Source organism: Electrona antarctica (assembly GCF_951216825.1).
Source record: "Electrona antarctica genome assembly, chromosome: 15".
NCBI classification, from domain to species: Eukaryota; Metazoa; Chordata; class Actinopteri; order Myctophiformes; family Myctophidae; genus Electrona; species Electrona antarctica.
Window position 1 is genome coordinate 46,345,370 of NC_136796.1, and position 27,008 is coordinate 46,372,377.

At 44.4% G+C, this 27,008-nt stretch overlaps 1 protein-coding gene across 1 annotated transcript in view; it reads left to right on the forward strand.

Annotated features, from left to right (window-relative positions):
- LOC306938114 (ankyrin repeat and IBR domain-containing protein 1-like) overlaps positions 1 to 27,008 on the forward strand; it is a gene marked incomplete at its 3' end in the record, with an annotated part of 98,684 nt that overhangs the window by 26,433 nt on the left and 45,243 nt on the right. The window contains 10 exon segments of the mRNA XM_079522129.1: positions 1,029 to 1,311; positions 11,229 to 11,400; positions 11,664 to 11,795; positions 16,739 to 16,918; positions 21,483 to 21,600; positions 22,063 to 22,286; positions 23,451 to 23,539; positions 24,706 to 24,850; positions 25,755 to 25,915; positions 25,917 to 26,005. Coding sequence (XP_079378255.1) covers positions 1,124 to 1,311; positions 11,229 to 11,400; positions 11,664 to 11,795; positions 16,739 to 16,918; positions 21,483 to 21,600; positions 22,063 to 22,286; positions 23,451 to 23,539; positions 24,706 to 24,850; positions 25,755 to 25,915; positions 25,917 to 26,005 — 1,498 coding nt within the window. The 5' untranslated portion in view covers positions 1,029 to 1,123.

A 27,008-nucleotide genomic window follows, 5' to 3' on the forward strand; every position in this document is an offset into this window, starting at 1 on the left:
ATAAGGCAATATTTTCTAAATCTCATTATGCTTTAAGTATCATGTGACGTGTCAAACTAGGGTGTTATGATTCTGAATCCATTCCAAGCATTAGTTTTGCATGAAAAACACTCCTTGGCCTAAAACGTCCATAGCCGTCATCATAAATGTGATGAGGTCAGCACATTTTGGGGACATTTGAGCAAGTGGCTATGGCCAAATTGAGAAATCAGTTGAGAAACAAAATAATCCAATTTTGTCCAACCTGAGAGGATTTTTTTACTTGATTTACTGGACTAAATGTAATGTTTGTGCAGTGATGTAAATATTCAATGTAATGAGTCCCGGGATGCAGGGATGGTCTTTTAGAATGAGTCCCAGGGACATTTTATGAGTCCCACTTCAACGACATTAGGAGTCATATTTTGCCATTTTTTACAAATTGCAGCATTTAACTCCCATTTCATTTTATATGGTTATAATGTGGTTATATTCATGTAGAAAACAGAAGAAGAAATGATTATTATAACTAAAGCTAGCAAAATAAACTGGAATAAAAAACAGTACGGTAGTACAGTAGTGCATCCCGTGGATGCAGAGGTCGTTGTTTTATTGCGTCCCTTAACTATAAACTGCATTTTGGGATGCAAAATGCACCCTATTTTAATCTCTGAATTTGTGTATAGGACAAAATAAAAGCTGGCTATACCCCTCAAAAATACACAAAAATGGTTCCTATTGTTTTGGCTTAGATTGTTATGGTAATGCCACTACCGTATGCCCATATGATGATGACCACGAATATGCTCTAAAAGTGTGAAAAACATATTTTACAGCAGGTCGTTTTGAGGAAGCAATCTGATTGGTTGAAACATCTTTCTAGCCGTGTTTAAACCACGATATTTCAACAGCTAATCAAAACAAACAATTGTGGGGGGAGGGTCTATTCAAAGTGAACGTATGCGATGGGGTTTTATGCTAACAGCTAGCAGCAATTCTAGAGTTAAAATGTGAACCTGAATCTAAAACGTTCCTACCTCTCCCCATAGGTAGCAGGGGGAGGGGGGGCGTCGAGTGGACATCGACCGGACCACCACCACCACCATAACCACGAACCCGGTTCAAGCCCCTGACCGCCGCGGCCATGGGCAACACGGCCACCAAGTTCCGCAAGGCCCTGGTGGGCGGGGACGAGGTGCTGGCCTGGCAGCTGTACGAGGGGAACCCCCAGTTCAGGGAGGGGCTGGACCCCAACGCCTCGTACGGGGAACAGTACCAGCACAACACGGCCCTGCACTACGCCTGTCGACACGCCATGACGCGACTGCTCAGGTAAACAAGGAGGTCCATTTGGTTCCAATGCGTTACACTCTCAGAGTTAACCCATGTATGGGGGGCGGGGACCCCTTTTGGTGTTTTAAAGCATTGTGTTATACTTTAGCTATTGGAAAATAGCAGATCTACAAGCTCGTAGCGCGGCACCGAGCTTGTAGGTCTGCTATATTTGGCGCATATTTTTGAATATATATTCTTTCAGAGCGAACGTTTTTAACTCAAATCTTTGCTTTGGGGGGGGGGGGGGGGTGTCCCTGGAACAACATATTTTCAGATGGGGGTCGGCGGCCAATTACTTATAATCTTGGGGGTCCAGCTTGACATGAAAATGTTTGAGAACCACTGGCATAGAAACATTGTTTTTTTCAGAAAACTGTCAGGATTTAAAAGGCATTTGTAGAATCGTTCTCAGGTCTAAATGGGTTAAGGCCAAGGGGGTCCTGGCAAATAAATCATTTGAGAACCACTAATATTAGTGTGGTAGTAAATCAGTACTAGTTGGACTCCTAATAGTCCATACATAGTGTGGTAGTAAATCAGTACTAGTTGGACTCCTAATATTCCATACATAGTGTGGTAGTAAATCAGTACTAGTTGGACTCCTAATATTCCATACATAGTGTGGTAGTAAATCAGTACTAGTTGGACTCCTAATATTCCATACATAGTGTGGTAGTAAATCAGTACTAGTTGGACTCCTAATATTCCATACATAGTGTGGTAGTAAATCAGTACTAGTTGGACTCCTAATAGTCCATACATAGTGTGGTAGTAAATCAGTACTAGTTGGACTCCTAATAGTCCATACATAGTGTGGTAGTAAATCAGTACTAGTTGGACTCCTAATAGTCCATACATAGTGTGGTAGTAAATCAGTACTAGTTGGACTCCTAATAGTCCATACATAGTGTGGTAGTAAATCAGTACTAGTTGGACTCCTAATATTCCATACATAGTGTGGTAGTAAATCAGTACTAGTTGGACTCCTAATAGTCCATACATAGTGTGGTAGTAAATCAGTACTAGTTGGACTCCTAATAGTCCATACATAGTGTGGTAGTAAATCAGTACTAGTTGGGACTCCTAATATTCCATACATAGTGTGGTAGTAAATCAGTACTAGTTGGACTCCTAATATTCCATACATAGTGTGGTAGTAAATCAGTACTAGTTGGACTCCTAATAGTCCATACATGGTGTGGTAGTAAATCAGTACTAGTTGGACTCCTAATATTCCATACATGGTGTGGTAGTAAATCAGTACTAGTTGGACTCCTAATATTCCATACATAGTGTGGTAGTAAATCAGTACTAGTTGGACTCCTAATAGTCCATACATAGTGTGGTAGTAAATCAGTACTAGTTGGACTCCTAATATTCCATACATAGTGTGGTAGTAAATCAGTACTAGTTGGACTCCTAATAGTCCATACATAGTGTGGTAGTAAATCAGTACTAGTTGGACTCCTAATAGTCCATACATAGTGTGGTAGTAAATCAGTACTAGTTGGACTCCTAATAGTCCATATATAGTGTGGTAGTAAATCAGTACTAGTTGGACTCCTAATAGTCCATACATAGTGTGGTAGTAAATCAGTACTAGTTGGACTCCTAATATTCCATATATAGTGTGGTAGTAAATCAGTACTAGTTGGACTCCTAATAGTCCATACATAGTGTGGTAGTAAATCAGCACTAGTTGGACTCCTAATATTCCATACATAGTGTGGTAGTAAATCAGCACTAGTTGGACTCCTAATATTCCATACATAGTGTGGTAGTAAATCAGCACTAGTTTGACTCCTAATATTCCATACATAGTGTGGTAGTAAATCAGTACTAGTTGGACTCCTAATATTCCATACATAGTGTGGTCGAAATCAGTACTAGTTGGACTCCTAATATTCCATAGTGTGGTGGTAAATCAGTACTAGTTGGACTCCTAATATTCCATACATAGTGTGGTAGTAAATCAGTACTAGTTGGATCTACTGTGAGAGAGAGAGAGAGAGAGACCCACACATCTACTGTGTGTGTGTGAGAGAGAGAGAGAGAGAGAGAGAGAGAGAGAGAGAGAGAGAGAGAGAGAGAGAGAGAGAGAGAGAGAGAGAGAGAGAGAGAGAGAGAGAGAGAGAGAGAGAGAGAGAGAGAGAGAGAGAGAGAGAGAGAGAGAGAGAGAGAGAGAGAGAGAGAGAGAGAGAGAGAGAGAGAGGAGAGAGAGAGAGAGAGAGAGAGAGAGAGAGAGAGAGAGAGAGAGAGAGAGAGAGAGAGAGAGACTAGGGGTGGGCGATATGGACAAAAGTATTATCACGATATTTGTTCAAGCCGTATCACGATAAACGATATTATCACGATACGCTAGCCCCTCCTATATACGGGTTTAATGTTTGTTTTTAATTCAATGTTTGTTTTAAAAATGCCATAGACAATGAAGAGAAATTAATGTTTGTTTTGTCCCTAACACAAACATTAAATCCCATTAACAACAAAGAGAATTTAATGTTTGTTTTGACAGTTTGTTTTACATCATCATTACATCACATCATAGCAATCAGAGCGCCCCTCACTTCACACAGGTGTGATTTACAGTACAATGTAACAAAAAACTAAAATAAATACCATTTAGTAGACCCTCCAGAAAAACGCGGGCAAAAATATTATTATTATTTAATATTGATTATGCGATGGAATATGCAGGGTTTTATGTGAATTTATGCAGCAAAATATGATATATAATATAATCACTTTTGAAAAAGTGATTAACCTACACCCTATGGTATTGGTTCTCAAAGTGGGGTCCAGCAGTTCCAGGAGGTCCCAGCTAAATTTATGAATATCATAAATATCTATTTAACCACTTTAATCATACACATTGGCTACTTGAAAATAGCCGATCTACAAGCTCACACACAAAATATTTTTTCAGATTGGGGTCCACAGTCAAATACATATTAATTTAGGGGTCCTTGATTGAGTGAGCAGAGCCATGCAAAAGTCTGCCTTTCATGATTTTCAGGCAAAAAAAGCAAAGCTTTGTCAACACTCAACAATTTACTGCTCTTCAAGGCAAAAGGAATACCTCATGTCATTCCTTAGATAAGTGAAACTCCGGTTTATGTTGTGGTTTTACTCTCTCTATTAGGGATTTAAAATGTTATGCTCCCATCTGCTTCCATGGAATACTATAACGTTTTGCTGAGTTGGTTTGCTGGATACGTTTTTGAACGTGGCGACTCAGTTTACAAGGAGTAGGCTATCATCAATGGACGCACGTCGCATAAAGTAGGATTCACTTTAAATTGTCATTATGAAAGTTTCTTGAGTTTTGGCGGAGCTACATTATAGACTGAGCAAGGGAGGAGAAGACTGACGGAGTGTACAGCGCAAGTCAGCACACACACACACACACACACACACACACACACACAGCGTGTGTTTTTGCAAACTATGAAGTGGCTGTCGGCGAAACCGTAGGAGTTTCGTCCACGTCCCTTACGGACGGAGAATCCGAAATAGTTCCATACCACTGCTGTACAGTTCTTTTTGGGAACTAGCCCTTCCTCAACCTCCACTCGCTCGACATCTGAGTATAATTGCCTGTCCATTTCTTTCGTCTTTCTTTACACATTATTCTGTGCGCCTGGAGCGCAGTGAGTGTAGACAAACTCCTGCAGTGCTTCCCTCTCTGCTCAGAAGAAAGGGGCGGGGACTTTGGGAGTGCTCAGAACCCACCCGATCTATAAACAATGCCTTGCATTGCGGTGCAGTCGCGAAGCGTTGTTAGCTTGTAGATTTGTCATTTTTGGTGAACGAAACCGTCGTACTGCAGAAGTATAAATTACACATCATAGAACGTGCATGCACTGCATCTGATGGAGTGAATTTATCGTGATGGAAACGATAACTCTAAAAAGCCGTATCGTGGAGACATTGTATCGTCCCGACGATATTTATCACCATATCGAACACCCCTAAGAGAGACCCACACATCTACTGTGTGACAGAGAGAGAGAGAGACCCACACATCTACTGTGTGACAGAGAGAGAGAGACCCACACATCTACTGTGTGACAGAGAGAGAGAGCCCCACACATCTGCTGTGTGACAGAGAGAGAGAGAGAGACCCACACATCTGCTGTGTGACAGAGAGAGAGAGAGAGAGAGCCCCACACATCTGCTGTGTGACAGAGAGAGAGAGAGAGCCCCACACATCTGCTGTGTGACAGAGAGAGAGAGAGCCCCACACATCTACTGTGTGACAGAGAGAGAGAGAGAGACTCACACATCTACTGTGTGACAGAGAGAGAGAGAGAGACCCACACATCTGCTGTGTGACAGAGAGAGAGAGAGAGAGACCCACACATCTACTGTGTGACAGAGAGAGAGAGAGAGAGAGAGAGAGAGAGAGAGAGAGACCCACACATTACTGTGTGACAGAAAGAGAGAGAGAGACCCACACATCTGCTGTGTGACAGAGAGAGAGAGAGAGAGAGAGAGAGAGAGAGTTCATCGCGGCTATATTTAGGGGTCACATCCTGTTTGTACACCTGTTATTAGGGATGAGATGATCATGGTAATTATCATTCATCAGCATACAGAACGCTGGCAGTAATAATTATGATCATGTCCTGCTGGGGGTTTGAATCTGATTGGACCTTGGTCGTACAGTGGACCCCCCCCCCCACCACACACACACACACACACACACACACACACACACACACACCATAACCATTCTACAAGCTCACAACGCATTCATGCACGCACACACACACACACACACACACACACACACACACACACACACACCTTGGGAGCGTTTTGTCGGTGCTAGATCTAATTATAACCTGAAACGGCCACTGGAGGGTTGCAGAAACAACCTTAGTTTGTTTCCCAGGATTTACCCACTACTCTGGGGCTAACAACTAACAACGACTAACAACATTGACAGACAGACAGACGAGAGAGAGAGGAGGAAGAGGAGGAGAGAGAGAGGAGGAGAGAGAGAGGAGGAGGAGGAGGAGGAGGAGAAGGAGGAGAGAGAGAGGAGGAGAGAGAGAGGAGGAGGAGGAGAAGGAGGAGAGAGAGAGAGGAGAAGGAGGAGAGAGAGAGGAGGAGAGAGAGATGAGGAGGAGAAGTAGGAGAGAGAGAGGAGGAGGAGGAGAAGGAGGAGAGGAGGAGGAGGAGAAGGAGGAGAGAGAGAGGAGGAGAGAGAGAGGAGGAGGAGAAGGAGGAGAGAGAGAGAGAGAGGAGGAGAGAAAGAGGAGGAGAAGAGAGAGAGAGGAGGAGAGAGAGAGAGGAGGAGAGAGAGGAGGAGGAGGAGAAGGAGGAGAGAGAGAGAGGAGGAGAGAAAGAGGAGGAGAAGAGAGAGAGAGGAGGAGGAGAGAGAGAGAGAGAGGAGGAGGAGAAGGAGGAGAGAGAGAGGATGAGCAGAAGGAGGAGAGAGAGAGAGAGGAGGAGAAGGAGGTGGAGGAGGAGCAGGAGGTGAACCTAATCAGTAAAATGGAGAGGTGGACAGACTGAGAGAAACATTTACTGATGCTGTGGAAGTGCAGCCACAGCTGAGCTGCCACATTCATCAGCGCTGTGCGTGTGTGTGTGTGTGCGCGCGCATGCGTGCGTGCCGTGCAGCGCCGTGCATGTGTGCATGCACAGTAAAAACAGTGAATATTGACCACTTATGTGATCTATCTATGGCATCCTATAGTTTACTGAGACGCTACACTGTCTCTCTGCATTCTGTGATCCTATAGTTTACTGAGACGCTACACTGTCTCTCTGCATTCTGTGATCCTATAGTTTACTGAGACGCTACACTGTCTCTCTGCATTCTATGATCCTATAGTTTACTGAGACGCTACACTGTCTCTCTGCATTCTATGATCCTATAGTTTACTGAGACGCTACACTGTCTCTCTGCATTCTATGATCCTATAGTTTACTGAGACACTACACTGTCTCCCTGCATTCTATGATCCTATAGTTTACTGAGACGCTACACTGTCTCTCTGCATTCTATGATCCTATAGTTTACTGAGACGCTACACTGTCTCTCTGCATTCTGTGATCCTATAGTTTACTGAGACGCTACACTGTCTCTCTGCATTCTGTGATGCTATAGTTTACTGAGACGCTATACTGTCTCTCTGCATTCTATGATCCTAGTTTACTGAGACGCTACACTGTCTCTCTGCATTCTATGATCCTATAGTTTACTGAGACGATACACTGTCTCTCTGCATTCTATGATCCTATAGTTTACTGAGACGCTACACTGTCTCTCTGCATTCTGTGATCCTATAGTTTACAGAGACGCTACACTGTCTCTCTGCATTCTATGATCCTATAGTTTACTGAGACGCTACACTGTCTCTCTGCATTCTATGATCCTATAGTTTACTGAGACGCTACACTGTCTCTCTGCATTCTGTGATCCTATAGTTTACTGAGACGCTACACTGTCTCTCTGCATTCTATGATCCTATAGTTTACTGAGACGCTACACTGTCTCTCTGCATTCTATGATCCTATAGTTTACTGAGACGCTACACTGTCTCTCTGCATTCTGTGATGCTATAGTTTACTGAGACGCTACACTGTCTCTCTGCATTCTATGATCCTAGTTTACTGAGACGCTACACTGTCTCTCTGCATTCTATGATCCTATAGTTTACTGAGACGCTACACTGTCTCTCTGCATTCTATGATCCTATAGTTTACTGAGACGCTACACTGTCTCTCTGCATTCTATGATCCTATAGTTTACTGAGACTCTACACTGTCTCTCTGCATTCTATGATCCCATAGTTTACTGAGACGCTACACTGTCTCTCTGCATTCTATGATCCTATAGTTTACTGAGACGCTACACTCTCTCTCTGCATTCTATGATCCTATAGTTTACTGAGACGCTACACTGTCTCTCTGCATTCTATGATCCTATAGTTTACTGAGACGCTACACTGTCTCTCTGCATTCTATGATCCTATAGTTTACTGAGACGCTACACTGTCTCTCTGCATTCTGTGATGCTATAGTTTACTGAGACGCTACACTGTCTCTCTGCATTCTATGATCCTAGTTTACTGAGACGCTACACTGTCTCTCTGCATTCTATGATCCTATAGTTTACTGAGACGCTACACTGTCTCTCTGCATTCTATGATCCTATAGTTTACTGAGACGCTACACTGTCTCTCTGCATTCTATGATCCTATAGTTTACTGAGACTCTACACTGTCTCTCTGCATTCTATGATCCTATAGTTTACTGAGACGCTACACTGTCTCTCTGCATTCTATGATCCTATAGTTTACTGAGACGCTACACTCTCTCTCTGCATTCTATGATCCTATAGTTTACTGAGACGCTACACTGTCTCTCTGCATTCTATGATCCTATAGTTTACTGAGACGCTACACTGTCTCTCTGCATTCTATGATCCTATAGTTTACTGAGACGCTACACTGTCTCTCTGCATTCTATGATCCTATAGTTTACTGAGACTCTACACTGTCTCTCTGCATTCTATGATCCCATAGTTTACTGAGACGCTACACTGTCTCTCTGCATTCTATGATCCTATAGTTTACTGAGACGCTACACTCTCTCTCTGCATTCTATGATCCTATAGTTTACTGAGACGCTACACTGTCTCTCTGCATTCTATGATCCTATAGTTTACTGAGACGCTACACTGTCTCTCTGCATTCTATGATCCTATAGTTTACTGAGACGCTACACTGTCTCTCTGCATTCTGTGATGCTATAGTTTACTGAGACGCTACACTGTCTCTCTGCATTCTATGATCCTAGTTTACTGAGACGCTACACTGTCTCTCTGCATTCTATGATCCTATAGTTTACTGAGACGCTACACTGTCTCTCTGCATTCTATGATCCTATAGTTTACTGAGACGCTACACTGTCTCTCTGCATTCTATGATCCTATAGTTTACTGAGACTCTACACTGTCTCTCTGCATTCTATGATCCTATAGTTTACTGAGACGCTACACTGTCTCTCTGCATTCTATGATCCTATAGTTTACTGAGATGCTACACTCTCTCTCTGCATTCTATGATCCTATAGTTTACTGAGACGCTACACTGTCTCTCTGCATTCTATGATCCTATAGTTTACTGAGACGCTACACTGTCTCTCTGCATTCTATGATCCTATAGTTTACTGAGACGCTACACTGTCTCTCTGCATTCTGTGATCCTATAGTTTACTGAGACGCTACACTGTCTCTCTGCATTCTGTGATGCTATAGTTTACTGAGACGCTACACTGTCTCTCTGCATTCTATGATCCTATAGTTTACTGAGACGCTACACTGTCTCTCTGCATTCTGTGATCCTATAGTTTACTGAGACGCTACACTGTCTCTCTGCGTTCTATGATCCTATAGTTTACTGAGACGCTACACTGTCTCTCTGCATTATGTGATCCTATAGTTTACTGAGACGCTACACTGCCTCTCTGCATTCTATGATCCTATAGTTTACTGAGACGCTACACTGTCTCCCTGCATTCTATGATCCTATAGTTTACTGAGACGCTACACTGTCTCTCTGCATTCTATGATCCTATAGTTTACTGAGACGCTACACTGCCTCTCTGCATTCTATGATCCTTTAGTTTACTGAGACGCTACACTGTCTCCCTGCATTCTATGATCCTATAGTTTACTGAGACGCTACACTGTCTCTCTGCATTCTGTGATCCTATAGTTTACTGAGACGCTACACTGCCTCTCTGCATTCTATGATCCTATAGTTTACTGAGACGCTACACTGTCTCCCTGCATTCTATGATCCTATAGTTTACTGAGACGCTACACTGTCTCTCTGCATTCTATGATCCTATAGTTTACTGAGACGCTACACTGCCTCTCTGCATTCTATGATCCTATAGTTTACTGAGACGCTACACTGTCTCCCTGCATTCTATGATCCTATAGTTTACTGAGACGCTACACTGTTTCTCTGCATTCTATGATCCTATAGTTTACTGAGACACTACACTGTCTCTCTGCATTCTATGATCCTATAGTTTACTGAGACACTACACTGTCTCTGCTTTCTATGTGCAGTATGTGTGGCAAATGTGTGGCAAATCTGCAAGGAAAAATGCTTACCACTAGCTTTCTTCACAAATGTGTTCATAAAGGTGTCTACTATCACATATAAATCTGTTCCAACCCAACTCCCTTGGGAAACTTTGTGACAGCTGCTCAAAGTTGGGGTACCAGCACTTGGGCACATTTGGGCAAGTGGCTATGGCCGAATTTAGCCCAAGGAGTATGCAGAACGAATGATTGCAGCGTATTCAGAATCATGAAAACCCTCTAGTTTTTACACATCACATGCTACTTAAGCCATTCTGGATGGGAACCCTTTCTGGTGTTTTAATCATTATGTTATACTTTAGCTATTGAAAAATAGCAGATCTACAAGCTCATAGCGCGGCACCGAGTGCCGCGCTACGAGCTTGTAGATCTGCTATTTTTTTTAAATCATGAAAATGTGGTGCAAATCTTTGAATATATATTCTTTCAGAGTGAACTGAAAACCACTGCAGTAAAGAGTGTCTCTGTCGCCCCCTGCAGGTCCTTCCTGTTCAGTAAAGAGTGTCTCTGTTGCCCCCTGCAGGTCCTTCCTGTTCAGTAAAGAGTGTCTCTGTTGCCCCCTGCAGGTCCTTCCTGTTCAGTAAAGAGTGTCTCTGTTGCCCCCTGCAGGTCCTTCCTGTTCAGTAAAGAGTGTCTCTGTTGCCCCCTGCAGGTCCTTCCTGTTCAGTAAAGAGTGTCTCTGTTGCCCCCTGCAGGTCCTTCCTGTTCAGTAAAGAGTGTCTCTGTTGCCCCCTGCAGGTCCTTCCTGTTCAGTAAAGAGTGTCTCTGTTGCCCCCTGCAGGTCCTTCCTGTTCAGTAAAGAGGGGAACCCCAACAAGCGCAACGTGCACAACGAGACGTGTCTGCACGTGCTGTGCCAGGGCCCGCAGATCCTGCTGCTGCCAGAGGGGGCGCTGTCGCCCCGCCTGGCCCGACCGCACAGGGACGAGCAGAGACGCGCCGACTGCCTGCAGGTGCACGCACACACACCACACAGTGACACAACACGCACGCACCATGCATAAACACACACACACACACACACACACACACACACACACACACACACACACACACACACACACACACACACACACACACACTCACTCACAACAAGAGCTCAAGAGATCTGCGTTTAAGATGTTAAGTGTGGTTAGGATATTATGTACTTAACATTTCTGTGGCGTGTGCGTGCGTGCGTGCGTGCGTGCGTGCGTGCGTGCGTGCCCTATACCAGATGATGCTGAGCTGGACGGGCGCCAGGTTGGACAGAGGTCAGTACGAGAGGGCTAACGTCAACGCCACAGACAACCGTCACTCTACCTGTCTGCACCACGCTGCCGCCGCCGGCATGAAGAGCTGTGTGGAGGTGAGACACGTACCTGTCTGTCTGCCTGCATCACGCTAGAGCGTCGCAGTCCCGCCCCCTTTTCAGAACGACAAAATAATTCCCCGTTCATTTTTTCCCCCATAGACGTTTCATAAAGTATTTATTTAACCCATTTTAGGCCTGAGGCCGTTTCTAAAAAAACCTTCTAAATCTTGACCTTAGGTTTTCTGAAAAACTTCAAATATTGATATAGGAGCATCACATTTTTTTTGTAATTTTTGAATACTGTACATACTGTACAGAACCCCAAAAAATGGGTTCCCGGCCTGAAGGGGTAAAACTCCAAAAGGGTTTTTCCTGCCCAAAATTGAAAGACCTTTAAAACCCATGTAGGCCTGACGTCGAAATTTTAAAAAGTCTTCCGAAAGAATATATATATTCAAAGATTTGTGCCGCAATTTTCACGATTTTTCAAAAATAGCAGACCTACAAGCTCGTAGCGTGCCACTCGGTGGCGCGCTATGAGCTTGTAGATCTGCTATTTTTCAATAGCTAAAGTATAACATAATGCTTAGTTAAAACAACCAAAAGGGGTTCCCGCCCAAAGCCTCGGACAAAGCCAACTCGGATCATGACAATAAACACATTTTTTGGGGCCGAATTATTGTGTAGCATCACTGTACTGTATGTAATGTTTTCCCCTGTGTATGGGACCCCCTCTAAAACGAGATGCCGCATCTCAAGGGGCTGTCCTATCAATAAAATAATCCTGACCTGAAAATTCTATTGTCGCACCGCATAAGAAATGGAATTGACTGCCGGCTGAGAAAGGAACAAGCAGGTTACAAGAAGAACAAGAAGAACCAAACTAAGACTGTACAAGAAGAACTAAACTAAGATTACAAAAATAACCAAACTAAGACTGTACAATAACCAAACTAAGACTGTACAAGAACCAAACTAAGACTGTACAAGAAGAACCAAACTAAGACTGTACAAGAAGAACCAAACTAAGACTGTACAAGAAGAACCAAACTAAGACTGTACAAGGAGAACCAAACTAAGACTGTACAAGAAGAACCAAACTAAGACTGTACAAGAACCAAACTAAGACTGTACAAGAACCAAACTAAGACTGTACAAGAAGAACCAAACTAAGACTGTACAAGAAGAACCAAACTAAGACTGTACAAGAGAAGAACCAAACTAAGACTGTACAAGAACCAAACTAAGACTGTACAAATAGAACCAAACTAAGTCTGTACAGGAGAACCAAACTAAGACTGTACAAGAACCAAACTAAGACTTTACAAGAAGAACCAAACTAAGACTTTACAAGAAGAACCAAACTAAGACTGTACAAGAAGAACCAAACTAAGACTGTACAAGAACCAAACTAAGACTGTACAAGAAGAACCAAACTAAGACTGTACAAGAAGAACCAAACTAAGACTGTACAAGAGAAGAACCAAACTAAGACTGTACAAGAACCAAACTAAGACTGTACAGAAGAAACAAACTAAGACTGTACAAATAGAACCAAACTAAGTCTGTACAGGAGAACCAAACTAAGACTGTACAAGAACCAAACTAAGACTTTACAAGAAGAACCAAACTAAGACTTTACAAGAAGAACCAAACTAAGACTGTACAAGAACCAAACTAAGACTGTACAAGAAGAACCAAACTAAGACTGTACAAGGAGAACTAAACTAAGACTGTACAAGAAGAACCAAACTAAGACTGTACAAGAGAAGAACCAAACTAAGACTGTACAAGAACCAAACTAAGACTGTACAAGAAGAACCAAACCAAGACTGTACAGAAGAACCAAACCAAGACTGTACAAGAAGAACCAAACTAAGACTGTACAAGAAGAACCAAACTAAGACTGTACAATAATCAAACTAAGACTGTACAAGAAGAACCAAACTAAGACTGTACAAGAACCAAACTAAGACTGTACAAGGAGAACCAAACTAAGACTGTACAAGAAGAACCAAACTAAGACTGTACAAGAAGAACCAAACTAAGACTGTAGAAGAAGAACCAAACTAAGACTGTACAAGAACCAAACTAAGACTGTACAAGAGAAGAACCAAACTAAGACTGTACAAGAACCAAACTAAGACTGTACAAATAGAACCAAACTAAGTCTGTACAGGAGAACCAAACTAAGACTGTACAAGAACCAAACTAAGACTTTACAAGAAGAACCAAACTAAGACTTTACAAGAAGAACCAAACTAAGACTGTACAAGAAGAACCAAACTAAGACTGTACAAGAACCAAACTAAGACTGTACAAGAAGAACCAAACTAAGACTGTACAAGAAGAACCAAACTAAGACTGTACAAGAGAAGAACCAAACTAAGACTGTACAAGAACCAAACTAAGACTGTACAGAAGAAACAAACTAAGACTGTACAAATAGAACCAAACTAAGACTGTACAAATAGAACCAAACTAAGTCTGTACAGGAGAACCAAACTAAGACTGTACAAGAACCAAACTAAGACTTTACAAGAAGAACCAAACTAAGACTTTACAAGAAGAACCAAACTAAGACTGTACAAGAACCAAACTAAGACTGTACAAGAAGAACCAAACTAAGACTGTACAAGGAGAACTAAACTAAGACTGTACAAGAAGAACCAAACTAAGACTGTACAAGAGAAGAACCAAACTAAGACTACAAGAACCAAACTAAGACTGTACAAGAAGAACCAAACCAAGACTGTACAGAAGAACCAAACCAAGACTGTACAAGAAGAACCAAACTAAGACTGTACAAGAAGAACCAAACTAAGACTGTACAATAATCAAACTAAGACTGTACAAGAAGAACCAAACTAAGACTGTACAAGAACCAAACTAAGACTGTACAAGGAGAACCAAACTAAGACTGTACAAGGAGAACCAAACTAAGACTGTACAAGAAGAACCAAACTAAGACTGTACAAGAAGAACCAAACTAAGACTGTACAAGAACCAAACTAAGACTGTACAAGAGAAGAACCAAACTAAGACTGTACAAGAACCAAACTAAGACTGTACAAGAACCAAACTAAGACTGTACAAGAAGAACCAAACTAAGACTGTACAAGAAGAACCAAACTAAGACTGTACAAGAACCAAACTAAGACTGTACAAATAGAACCAAACTAAGTCTGTACAGGAGAACCAAACTAAGACTGTACAAGAACCAAACTAAGACTGTACAAGAACCAAACTAAGACTGTACAAGAAGAACCAAACTAAGACTGTACAAGAACCAAACTAAGACTGTACAAGAACCAAACTAAGACTGTACAAGAACCAAACTAAGACTGTACAAGAACCAAACTAAGACTGTACAAGAAGAACCAAACTAAGACTGTACAAGAAGAACCAAACTAAGACTGTACAAGAACCAAACTAAGACTGTACAAGAAGAACCAAACTAAGACTGTACAAGAAGAACCAAACTAAGACTGTACAAGAACCAAACTAAGACTGTACAAGAACCAAACTAAGACTGTACAAGAACCAAACTAAGACTGTACAAGAAGAACCAAACTAAGACTGTACAAGAAGAACCAAACTAAGACTGTACAAGAAGAACCAAACTAAGACTGTACAAGAAGAACCAAACTAAGACTGTACGAGAAGAACCAAACTAAGACTGTACAAGAGAAGAACCAAACTAAGACTGTACAAGAGAAGAACCAAACTAAGACTGTACAAGAGAAGAACCAAACTAAGACTGTACAATAACCAAACTAAGACTGTACAAGAACCAAACTAAGACTTTACAGAAGAACCAAACTAAGACTGTACAAATAGAACCAAACTAAGTCTGTACAAGAACCAAACTAAGACTTTACAAGAAGAACCAAACTAAGACTGTACAAGAACCAAACTAAGACTGTACAAGAACCAAACTAAGACTGTACAAGAACCAAACTAAGACTGTACAAGAAGAACCAAACTAAGACTGTACAAGGAGAACCAAACTAAGACTGTACAAGGAGAACCAAACTAAGACTGTACAAGGAGAACCAAACTAAGACTGTACAAGAGAAGAACCAAACTAAGACTGTACAAGAGAAGAACCAAACTAAGACTGTACAGAAGAACCAAACTAAGACTGTACAAATAGAACCAAACTAAGTCTGTACAGGAGAACCAAACTAAGACTGTACAATAACCAAACTAAGACTGTACAAGACTCCGCATTGCGCCATCTATGATGAACACAGACTGACACCATGTGACCATGTCAATCTCTCTCTAGCTGTTGATCTATGTCTCTCTCTCTCTCTCTCTCTCTCTCTCTGTAGCTGTTGATCCAGAGCGACGCAGACCTCTTCATGGAGGACGAACACAGACTGACACCATGTGACCATGTCTCTCTCTCTCTAGCTGTTGATCTATGTCTCTCTCTCTCTCTCTCTCTCTCTCTGTAGCTGTTGATCCAGAGCGACACAGACCTCTTCATGGAGGACGAACACAGACTGACACCATGTGACCATGTCTCTCTCTCTCTAGCTGTTGATCTATGTCTCTCTCTCTCTGTAGCTGTTGATCCAGAGCGACGCAGACCTCTTCATGGAGGACGAACACAGACTGACACCATGTGACCATGTCTCTCTCTCTCTCTCTCTCTCTCTCTCTCTGTAGCTGTTGATCTATGTCTCTCTCTCTCTCTCTCTCTCTGTAGCTGTTGATCCAGAGCGACGCAGACCTCTTCATGGAGGACGAACACAGACTGACACCATGTGACCATGTCTCTCTCTCTCTCTCTCTCTCTCTCTCTGTAGCTGTTGATCTATGTCTCTCTCTCTCTCTCTCTCTCTGTAGCTGTTGATCCAGAGCGACGCAGACCTCTTCATGGAGGACGAACACAGACTGACACCATGTGACCATGTCTCTCTCTCTCTCTCTCTCTCTCTCTCTGTAGCTGTTGATCTATGTCTCTCTCTCTCTCTCTCTCTCTGTAGCTGTTGATCCAGAGCGACGCAGACCTCTTCATGGAGGACGAACACAGACTGACACCATGTGACCACGCAGAGCGGCAGCACCACACGGAGCTGGCTCTCAGCCTGGAGTCCCAGATGGTGTTCTCCTCCTCTGGCCCCGAGAGCCAGGGGGAGAGCAGCGCCCTGCTGCAGCGCAAAGAGGTGGGTGGGTGGCCTGGCTCCAGCCAGCGTGCTTTCTGGTCCAGCCCATTTAGGCCTGACGTCGAAATAAAAAAAAACGTTCCCTCTGAAAGAATATATGTGACTAAATCTGACTGAGGGACTGCCATTGGATTTTTTTGAATTTTCGTTTTTTCACGTCATATGAAAGCAGGTAATCATAGCTTCAAATTGACATATTGGTTGTTCAGTTTGACCCACCAGTTTTGGAGATATGGCTTATAGAGTAATGTCTTGCAGAAAAATGCGAGTTGAGAAAACCGGCTTGAAAGGTTCACTGCTGTGGTCTCTAACATTACACCTAGCTACATGTTTGGGCATTTATTTCATATTTACATGTCGATTTCAGCTCTGACCCTTATTTCAGACATGCTCTAGTATGTGAAGAGTCTGCCTGTGCTATTTACTCATTAAAAAAAAAGTTTTTCTCCTCTGGTGAAAAGCGGTCATTTGCGCGATGGCAGTCTCTCAGTCAAATCTGGTCACATATACCTATTCAAAGATTTGTGCCGCATTTTTACGATTTTCCAAAAATAGCAGACCTACAAGTTCATAGCGCGCCACTCGGTGGCGCGCTATGAGCTTGTAGATCTGCTACATGGAGCAAGCACTGGATAATATCGGTTCACCGATAGTATCTGGGCTACATGGCCTCTATACCAGAGCCCCTCAAAGTGGGTACCCTTGCAGTGTTGTTTTCGTCGACTAAAACTAAGAACTTTTCACTGACGGAAACTAAATGGAAACTAAATTAAAACTAAGCTAAGACTAAATGTATTGACACTTTCGTCAACAAATAAAAACTAGACAAAAATGTACGGAAGGGACTAGTGGACAAGAGATCCAGTATAAGTCATTTTACACTTGGTTTGCATGCTGAAAATAGCCGATCTACAAGCTCACAACGCATTGCGAGCTTGTAGATCTGCTATTTTCAGCAAGTGTAAAATCTGCCATTACGTCGGCATCAAGGCCCGCCCAAACACATTTTAGTCGACTAAATCTCTATACCGTACCCAAGTTAAACTGTACTTGCCTCTTGGTGTGCTCTTTTTCAGCCTTCAGTACACCAAGTCTCGTTGTGAGCTTGTAGATCTGCTATTTTTTGGTGAATGTCCCCCCCCCCCCCCCCCCCCCCCCCCCCCAGAATATAGGAATGCTGGGGCTGAAGCGGTTAAACACCAATAAGTATAAAAGTTATTTTCAGACCTGAGAACTATTAGCGGGCAGCGGATTGGCCGTTGCGCGCAGAGCGCGTCCCTCAATCACCCAATTGGAATGCAAATGCATTAAAGGAGCATTCGGTGATTTGGAAACCCTCCCCTCCCCGGTCCGCCCCGGTAACAAGATAGCACTACAGTGTGGGGGGGGGGGGGGGCACGCGGCAGGCCAACAGCATGCACACCAAGGCCCGCCCCCGCTCGATCATGATTGGCGGAAGGCCCCTCTCTATCCTGATTGGATGAAGGCTGGGCCAAAAAAACTATAGCCAAAAAAACGAAACCTAAGGTTTTTTTTTAACCCCCAGGGGTTAGCTGGGGACAGGGAGGAGCTCCTTATATGGTCAGCACACTCTATAGTAGGGAGGATTATCACAACAAAAACAAAAAAAGAAGTGATATTTGAATTAACCCATTTTGGGGCCGGGAACCCCTTTTGTTGTTTTAAAGCATTATGTTATGCTTTAGCCGTTGAAAAATAGCAGATCTACAAGCTACGAGCTTGTAGGTCTGCTATTTTTGAAAAATCAGACGATTCATGCTGGGAGCAGACAGACTACAAGGAAGGTGTAGTGCCGCTATAGATGACATAGAAACGCTTTGAACCAAATATCACTTCTCATTATTCACCTCTCGTTTAAAGTAATACACACGCGCACGCACGCATACGCACACACATACCCACACACACGCAGCGAGTGCAGCTGCAGTCTAGCTGATAGCAGAGTTTGTACTCATTTCCTCACCTTGTGCATCCATGCTAGCGCTTCACGGTCGAATATTTTTAGCGAGGGGTTCGTTGTGTAGTTGGTAGACCCCCGGTGGTTAACGATGTTTCATTGGTCAGGGACGATTATGTTCGGTGTCGGAACGTGTTGTGGTTTGTCGTTTTTTTGTCCATTTGTATTATTTCCGAGTTGACCAATAACGATAAACAATTTAGACAATTTACCGGTACAATTTACGTTACGGTACGTTTTTGCAAACGCTCTTAACCCTTTCAGCGCTAGCATTTATTGAAAAATTAGGATCTAATTCACGCCAGCATTTTTTCCAGTTAAGCTCTTATTTTGAAAAGCCACAGTTCCAGTCTACCGGAAGTAGCTTATCCTAGGACGCTCAACGGAGCCGAGACAGGCCTTGTTTACAATGTGAATCCAAACCGGGGCACTGGAACGCTCCACATCGCCGGCTCTGTGCCATCAAAGAAACGCTGTTTTGACCAAAATGCCATCTGGGACAAGGAATAGGAGATGCAGGCGATTGAAAGAAACGGATAGAATGGATTATTATGGCGACGACGATCTATGATGGAGGATCCAGTGCTGTGCTAACAACATAGCTAGCTAACCGGCTAACGTAAGTAGCATTATGGCTCGATCGATCGAATGCACTATAAAAGCGTTAGTATCAAAATTAGGCTTCAATTGGCATTAATCAATGGCAATGGCGCTGAAAGTATTAATCCAGAGTGATTTACAGTAAGCGAGAACAACACAAGGTAATACATCAAATACATAAACAATAGATTGAGTAGCAGTGCAGTCTGTGTGGAGTGGGAAAAGGATAGAAACAGCGTTTCCCCCGAAAGCTTAAAACCCATGACTGTTGTCTGACCACCTTCTGACTGGGTGTAAAACTGTCCACTGGTGGACACTAGGCATGTAACGATATATCGCAAATCGATATACTGTATATATCGATATTAATCCCGACGATATGAATCGATTTAATAAAATAAAGAAAATCGATTTTCAAAAAAACAAACAAAAAAAAACTTTTATTTATAAATGTTTTATTTTATTCTAGGGGGGCTAGTGATTTATGGTGTGTGTGTGATGTGAAATGTGAGCTTTCCACCATATTCAAGTGCTTTTGGAGAGAAACGAGACCGAGTCACTTTCAGTAGGGTACTGTAGAGCAGGGGTTCTACAGTTCTACAGTTCTACAGTACACGTTTTTGGCCGGGGACCCCCGGAAATGCTTTGGCAATGTCTCGGGACCCCCGCCCCGCCCCCTCCCGACCCCCAATATAAATTGACTGCTACAATAACCTTAAACCATTTTGGGCGGGAACCCCTTTTGGTGTTTTAAGCATTGTTATAATTTAGCTATTGAAAAATAGCAGATCTACAAGCTCATAGCGCGCCACCGAGTGGCGCGCTACGAGCTTGTAGGTCTGCTATTTTTGAAAAAAAGTGAAAATAAAATTTAAAAATAAATCTTTTTTTTTTTTTTTTAATAATTTGGTGACCCCCTAAATAATTTGGCGACCCCCCGAGGGGTCGCGACCCACGGGTTGAGAACCCCTGCTGTAGAGGGGAGCTGTGTGTGTCTGTGACTGTGTGTGTCTGTGACTGTGCCCATGGGTGATGATGGTCGTTGATGCTCATTAATACATCAAGGAAGGCAATTATGTTTATGTACTGTCAAAAGTAATGCTACTTCTTTTGCAATGTCATTAAATAAAAAAGGTGAAGATACATCATCATCATCATCATTCATCATACTATAATTCTGACAATGTCTGAATGTCAGAAACACCGCCGTATCTCCTCACTGCCTGCACCAATCACTCCCACTTTTCACACAGGCATTGACCATAATAATATGGAGGTCTTAACGAAGCCCTTTTTTTTTTTTCGATTTTACACATTAATGATTAATAATGAATTTATTAGTGAATTAAAAATACCCCCTGCGGCCACAAGGGGGGGGGGGGGGCAATATCTCACAACGGGTAAGAGCTAGTTATATAAAAAATATATATATATTTTTTGTTTAAAATATCGTGAAAAATCGTATCGTGAACCTCATATGGTGAGTTGAGTGAATCGTCACATGCCTAGTGGACACCACCTTCTGACTGGGTTTAAAACTCTCCAGTGGTGGAACAACTCAGTCATCTCTAGTTAATCCTTACGTCTCAAGTTGCTAATCTCACTGTCGACGATGCATTGCGTGTCATGCAGTTCAGGAAGTCTTGGCCTGCAGTGGTAAATTATTCCAACAAGCTATACAGCTGTAGAAATGACTGCAGGGGTTGACTCTATAAGGTCTCAGAGACATCTTATAATTACCCCGTCGGGCAAATATAATGGGTCATGTTCTACTGGCCCCAATGGTCGTGGCCCACTTGCCCGAATAGTAACATTTTCATTATAGGTAAAAATGGTGCTTAAAAATGATGTTAAATGCAATCGCAGAGTGCCGACATACAGTAGGTAGTATTGTTCTTCATGAATGACTCTCTCTCTCTCTCTCTCTCTCTCTCTGTCTCTCTCTCTCTCTCTCTCTCTCTCTCTCTCTCTCTCTATATCTCTCAGCCATACGAGGGTCTTAAGCTGCAGGACCTTCGCAGGTTAAAGGACATGCTGATAGTGGAGACGGCCGACATGCTGCAAGCCCCCCTGTTCACCGCCGAGGCCCTGCTCCGAGCGCACGGTGTGTGCGTGTGTGTGTGTGTGTGTGTGTGTGTGCGTGTGTGCGTGCGTGTGCACGTGGGTGACAGTTGAAAAATGCATTGCACCAACAACTTTCCATATCTCAGATATCCTGCAGGTCTGTGTGTGTGTGTGTGTGTGTGTGTGTGTGTGTGTGTGTGTGTGTGTGTGTGTGCGTGATGCAGAGAGTTATGTATACCGTGCGTGCGTGCTGTAAAGTAAACAGTTAAACCTAACCTTATTCCTAACCTGAAAAGTGAATGTGGGTTGGGTGTGTCTGTGGAGTTTTATAAAAATATTGTGTGTGTATGCATGCGTGCGTGCGTGCGTGCGTGTATGCGTGCGTGCTGTGCGTGCGTTGCGTTGCGTGCGTGCGTGCGTGCGTGCGTGCGTGCGTGCGTGCGTGCGTGCGTGCGTGTGTGTGTGCGTGCATGCGTGCGTGCGTTGCGTCTCGTCTCATCAGACTGGGACAGGGAGAAGCTTCTGGAAGCCTGGATGTCGGACTCGGAGGCGTGCTGCCAGCGCTCGGGTGTCACCATGCCCACCCCCCCGCCCAGCGGGTACAACGCCTGGGACACGCTGCCCTCGCCGCGGACCCCCCGCACCCCCCGCTCGCCCCTCACCCTCACCCTCACCTCGCCCACCGACAGCTGCCTCACCCCCCCCGACGAGGAGGGGCTCGCCACGGTGAGAGAACTCCCCCCCCCCCCCCCCCCGTGACCCCCTACTAGGGCTGCAAACTAACCATTCATTTCATCATCGATTATTTACACGATTAATCGATTAATCACTTGTTGATCACCGTATACATTTGATTTTGGGTTCTTTTAGACATGTTCTAACATACATTAAAGATGTATCCTATAATCCTGTACAGACCTATAGCTGTATTAGCTTTAATGTTAATGTACAGTAGAGACTCCATCCTACAAATACTGCAGGTAACCCTTTTCTCTAAGATGCTGAGAGTAAAATGGACATCAGACCCTTAGAGTATATATTAATAGAGACGGCACCCGGAGGAAACCCTGAGGCGAATTGGACATAGTGGCCGAATTTGGTATTGCAGTTTGGACCCAAACACATGAACGCGCTGGTCCGTTGACTATCATTGCGCACGTTCATGATGACACGTGAACGCCGTTTCATACGTGAACGCACGTGAACGCGTGCAATGATAGTCAACGGCCCAGCGCGTTCATGTGTTTGGGTCCAATCCATCCCAGAATGCACTCTGTTCCTATACCCGGGAGGAGGAGTGAAATCGCCTCATGCGCTTTTGAGCAACTTAATGCAAGTGGATGGGAGGAGAACTCCGGTGACGTCTCTATTAATATATACTCTAAGGTCAGACCTCATTGGATGTTTTTGGATGTGATTCTGCATTATGTCATATTTTGCTTTGCAGTCGTTCACTACCATTCAACTATCATCATAGATTGTAAGGGAAGCGATTAGTTGCCAATTCAATTACGACGAATAAATTGGTCGGCAACCCATTTAACAATCCATTTGATTGTTAATTGATTCATGGTTTGCAGCTTTATAGAGCCTAACGCCAGGTGGTTCTCACCACTGTTTGGTCTCGGGGTCACATAATTCACCTTTTTTCATCCGAGACATCGCCTGAATTCAGTGGTGGATAGTAACTAAGTACATTACTTTACTCAAATGTGTGTGTGTGTGTGTGTGTGTGTGTGTGTGTGTGTGTGTGTGTGTGTGTGTGTGTGTGTGTGTGTGTGTGTGTGTGTGTGTGTGTGTGTGTGTGTGTGTGTGTGTGTGTGTGTGTGTGTGTGTGTGTGTGTGTGTGTGTGTGTGTGTGTGTGTGTGCGCGTGCGCGTGCTCCTGCAGTGTGGGATCTGTCTGTGTTCCATCTCGGTGTTTGAGGATCCCGTCGACATGTCCTGTGGCCACGAGTTCTGCAGAGCCTGCTGGGAGGGGTAAGAGTGTGTGTGTGTGTGCGCTCGTGCGTTAGTTTGTTTATGCATGCATGTGTGTGTAGCCCGTAGTAGCACTTGACCTAGTTCTGCTGGCCGTACACACTGGTCATATTTTGTTGTTGTCATGGTTTTGTTACCAAGGGGTTTTTTTTTCCTGTATGTTTTTTCCTTCTTTCCTTTTTAACCACAAGGTTAACACCGTGAATGCGCCGGCATTTTTCAAAATAAAGGCGCTATAGAGCGTCGCAGTCCTGCCCCCTACCATGGCCCAGGAAATGATTCTCCGTTCATTTTCCTCATAGACATTTCGGAAAGTATTTATTTAAAGACGTTTACGCCGCGGCCAAAGCCAACTCTTGTCGTGACAAATCATGACAACAAACACAATGTTTCGGGCCAAACAAAGAATTAGAAAGTAGAAAAAAACGGCAGGTTACAACACTTTTTTTGTTGTTTTTCTTCTATGTAATTATTTGTTTGGTCCGAAATATTGTGTGTGTTGTCATGATTTGTCACGACTCGAGTTGGCTTCGTACGACGCTTAAAAGGACTTTAAATAAATACTTTTTGAAATGTCTATGGGAAAAATGCATTGTGATTCATTTCCTGGGCCATGGTAGGGGGCGGGACTGCGACGCTCTATTGTGCCAAGGAGATCGGGGAGGTTTTTGCTCTGAAAAGCCCCGTCTTCCGTTACCCCCCCCCCCCCCCCCCCAAAAAAAATTATAATAACGGGAGGCATAATCTTACGTTACTTCCTCGCACTGTCACATTTTTTAGGTCTGAAAAAAATCATTAATATGGTACAAGTTAGTATGGTAATAAGTTAGTATGGTAATAAGTACATCTCGATGACATCACCAAGATGCGATTCACAATGTTAATGATTTTTTTTCAGACCTCCAGTTCTAGGAAACACAGCATGGGGGGTCTTTTTATTTATTTCCACACAACAGCTCTAAGGTATATTATTGACATAGTGAAATGTTGAAAATGAGTGGTGTTCCCCTTTAAGAACACTACTCTGTATTCTGTGTGTGTGTGTGTGTGCGTGTGTGTGTGCATGTGCGTGCGTGCGTGCGTGCGTGCGTGCGTGCGTGCGTGCGTGCGTGCGTGCGTGCGTGTGTGTGTGCGTGTGTGTGTGTGTGTGTGTGTGTGCATGTCAGGTTCCTGAACGTGAAGATCCAGGAGGGCGACGCCCACAACATCTTCTGTCCAGCCTATGATTGTTACCAGCTGGTCCCTGTGGCCGTTATAGAGAGCATAGTGTCCAGAGAGATGGACCAGAGATACCTGCAGTTTGACATCAAGGTACTGCACGCACGCACGCACGCACGCACGCACGCACGCACGCACGCACGCACGCACGCACGCACGCACGCACGCACGCACGCACGCACGCACGCACGCACGCACGCACGCAAGTCATACAGAGCGTAGTGTCCAGAGAGATGGACCAGAGATACCTGCAGTTTGACATCAAGGTACTGCACTGCACGCACGCACGCACGCACGCACGCACGCACGCACGCACGCACGCACGCACGCACGCACGCACGCACGCACGCACGCACGCACGCACGCACGCACGCACGCACGCACGCACGCACGCACGCACGCACGCACGCACGCACGCACGCACGCACGCACGCACGCACGCACGCAAGTCATAGAGAGCGTAGTGTCCAGAGAGATGGACCAGAGGTACCTGACATCAAGGTATGCATTACGCACGCACGCAGCTACGCACGAAGCTACGCACGCACGCAAGGTCAATAATCATATTTGATCTGGGGCCCCCCTCAAAATAATCATATTTGATCTGGGGCCCCCCTCAAAATAATCATATTTGATCTGGGGCCCCCCTCAAAATAATCATATTTGATCTGGAACAACTTATTTTCAGATGGGGGTCGGCGGCCAAGTTTTTCAGAAAACCGTCATCATTCGGAAGACATTTGTAGAATCTGTGCTCAATGGGTGAACCTCTTTTTTGTGCATTTTCTCCCTCCTCCCTCCCCCCTCCCTCTCTCTCCCCCCTCCCTCTCTTCCCCCGTCCCTCCCTCCCCTCCCCCCTCCCTCCCTGACCCCCTCCCTCCCTCCCCCCTCCCTCTCTGACCCCCTCCCTCTCTGACCCCCTGCCTCCCTCCCCCCTCCCTCTCTGCCCCCCTCCCTCCCCCTCCCTCTCTGCCCCTCCCCTCCCTCCCTCCTCCAGGCGTTTGTGGAGAACAACCCGGCCATCCGCTGGTGTCCGGCGGTGCGCTGTGAGCGGGCGGTCCGTCTGACCCGGCCCGGCCCGGGGGACACGGACCCCCACAGCTTCCCCCTGCTGCCCTCCCCCGCCGTAGACTGTGGCAAGGGACACCTCTTCTGCTGGTAAACACACAGACACACACACACACACACACACACACACACACACACACACACACACACACACTGTGGCAAGGGGCACCTCTTCTGCTGGTAAAACACACACACACACACACACACACACACACACACTGTGGCAAGGGGCACCTCTTCTGCTGGTAAAACACACACACACACACACACTGTGGCAAGGGGCACCTCTTCTGCTGGTAAAACACACACACACACACACACACACACACACACACACACACACACTGTGGCAAGGGGCACCTCTTCTGCTGGTAAAACACACACACACACACACACACACACACACACACACACACACACACACACACACACACTGTGGCAAGGGGCACCTCTTCTGCTGGTAAAACACACACACACACACACACACACACACACACACACACACACACTGTGGCAAGGGGCACCTCTTCTGCTGGTAAAACACACACACAGACACGCGTGCGCGCACGCACACACACACACACACACACACACACACACTGTGGCAAGGGACACCTCTTCTGCTGGTAAAACACACACACACACACACACACACACACACTGGCAAGGGACACCTCTTCTGCTGGTAAAGACACACACACACACTCACACACACAAACCCCCCCCACACACACACATTTTATTTAGTTTGTAGTCATAGTCTTTTGAATAAGATGTAATTTATAGTTTTTGTCATATTTTAGTCATCGGAAAATGGTTTAGTCCATTTTACAGTTTTCTACAGTTAATTTAGTCGACTGAAATGTATTTTGGCATGCAGGCCTTGATGGCGTCGTGATGACTGATTTTAGACTTGGTTGCATGCTGAAAATAGCAGATCTACAAGCTCACAACGCCTTTCAGCAGATGTACAAGCTCACAACGCCTTTCAGCAGATGTACAATCTCACAGCGCGTTTCAGTGTGACGCGGTTTGAGCTTGTAGATCTGCTATGTTTCAGAGCACTCTACAGATAACATGTACTTACTTACATTGTAATGGAAAATCTCTCTCGCTAATCTGTCTGTCTGTCTGTCTGTCTGTCTGTCTCTGTCTCTGTCTCTGTCTCTCTCTGTCTCTCTCT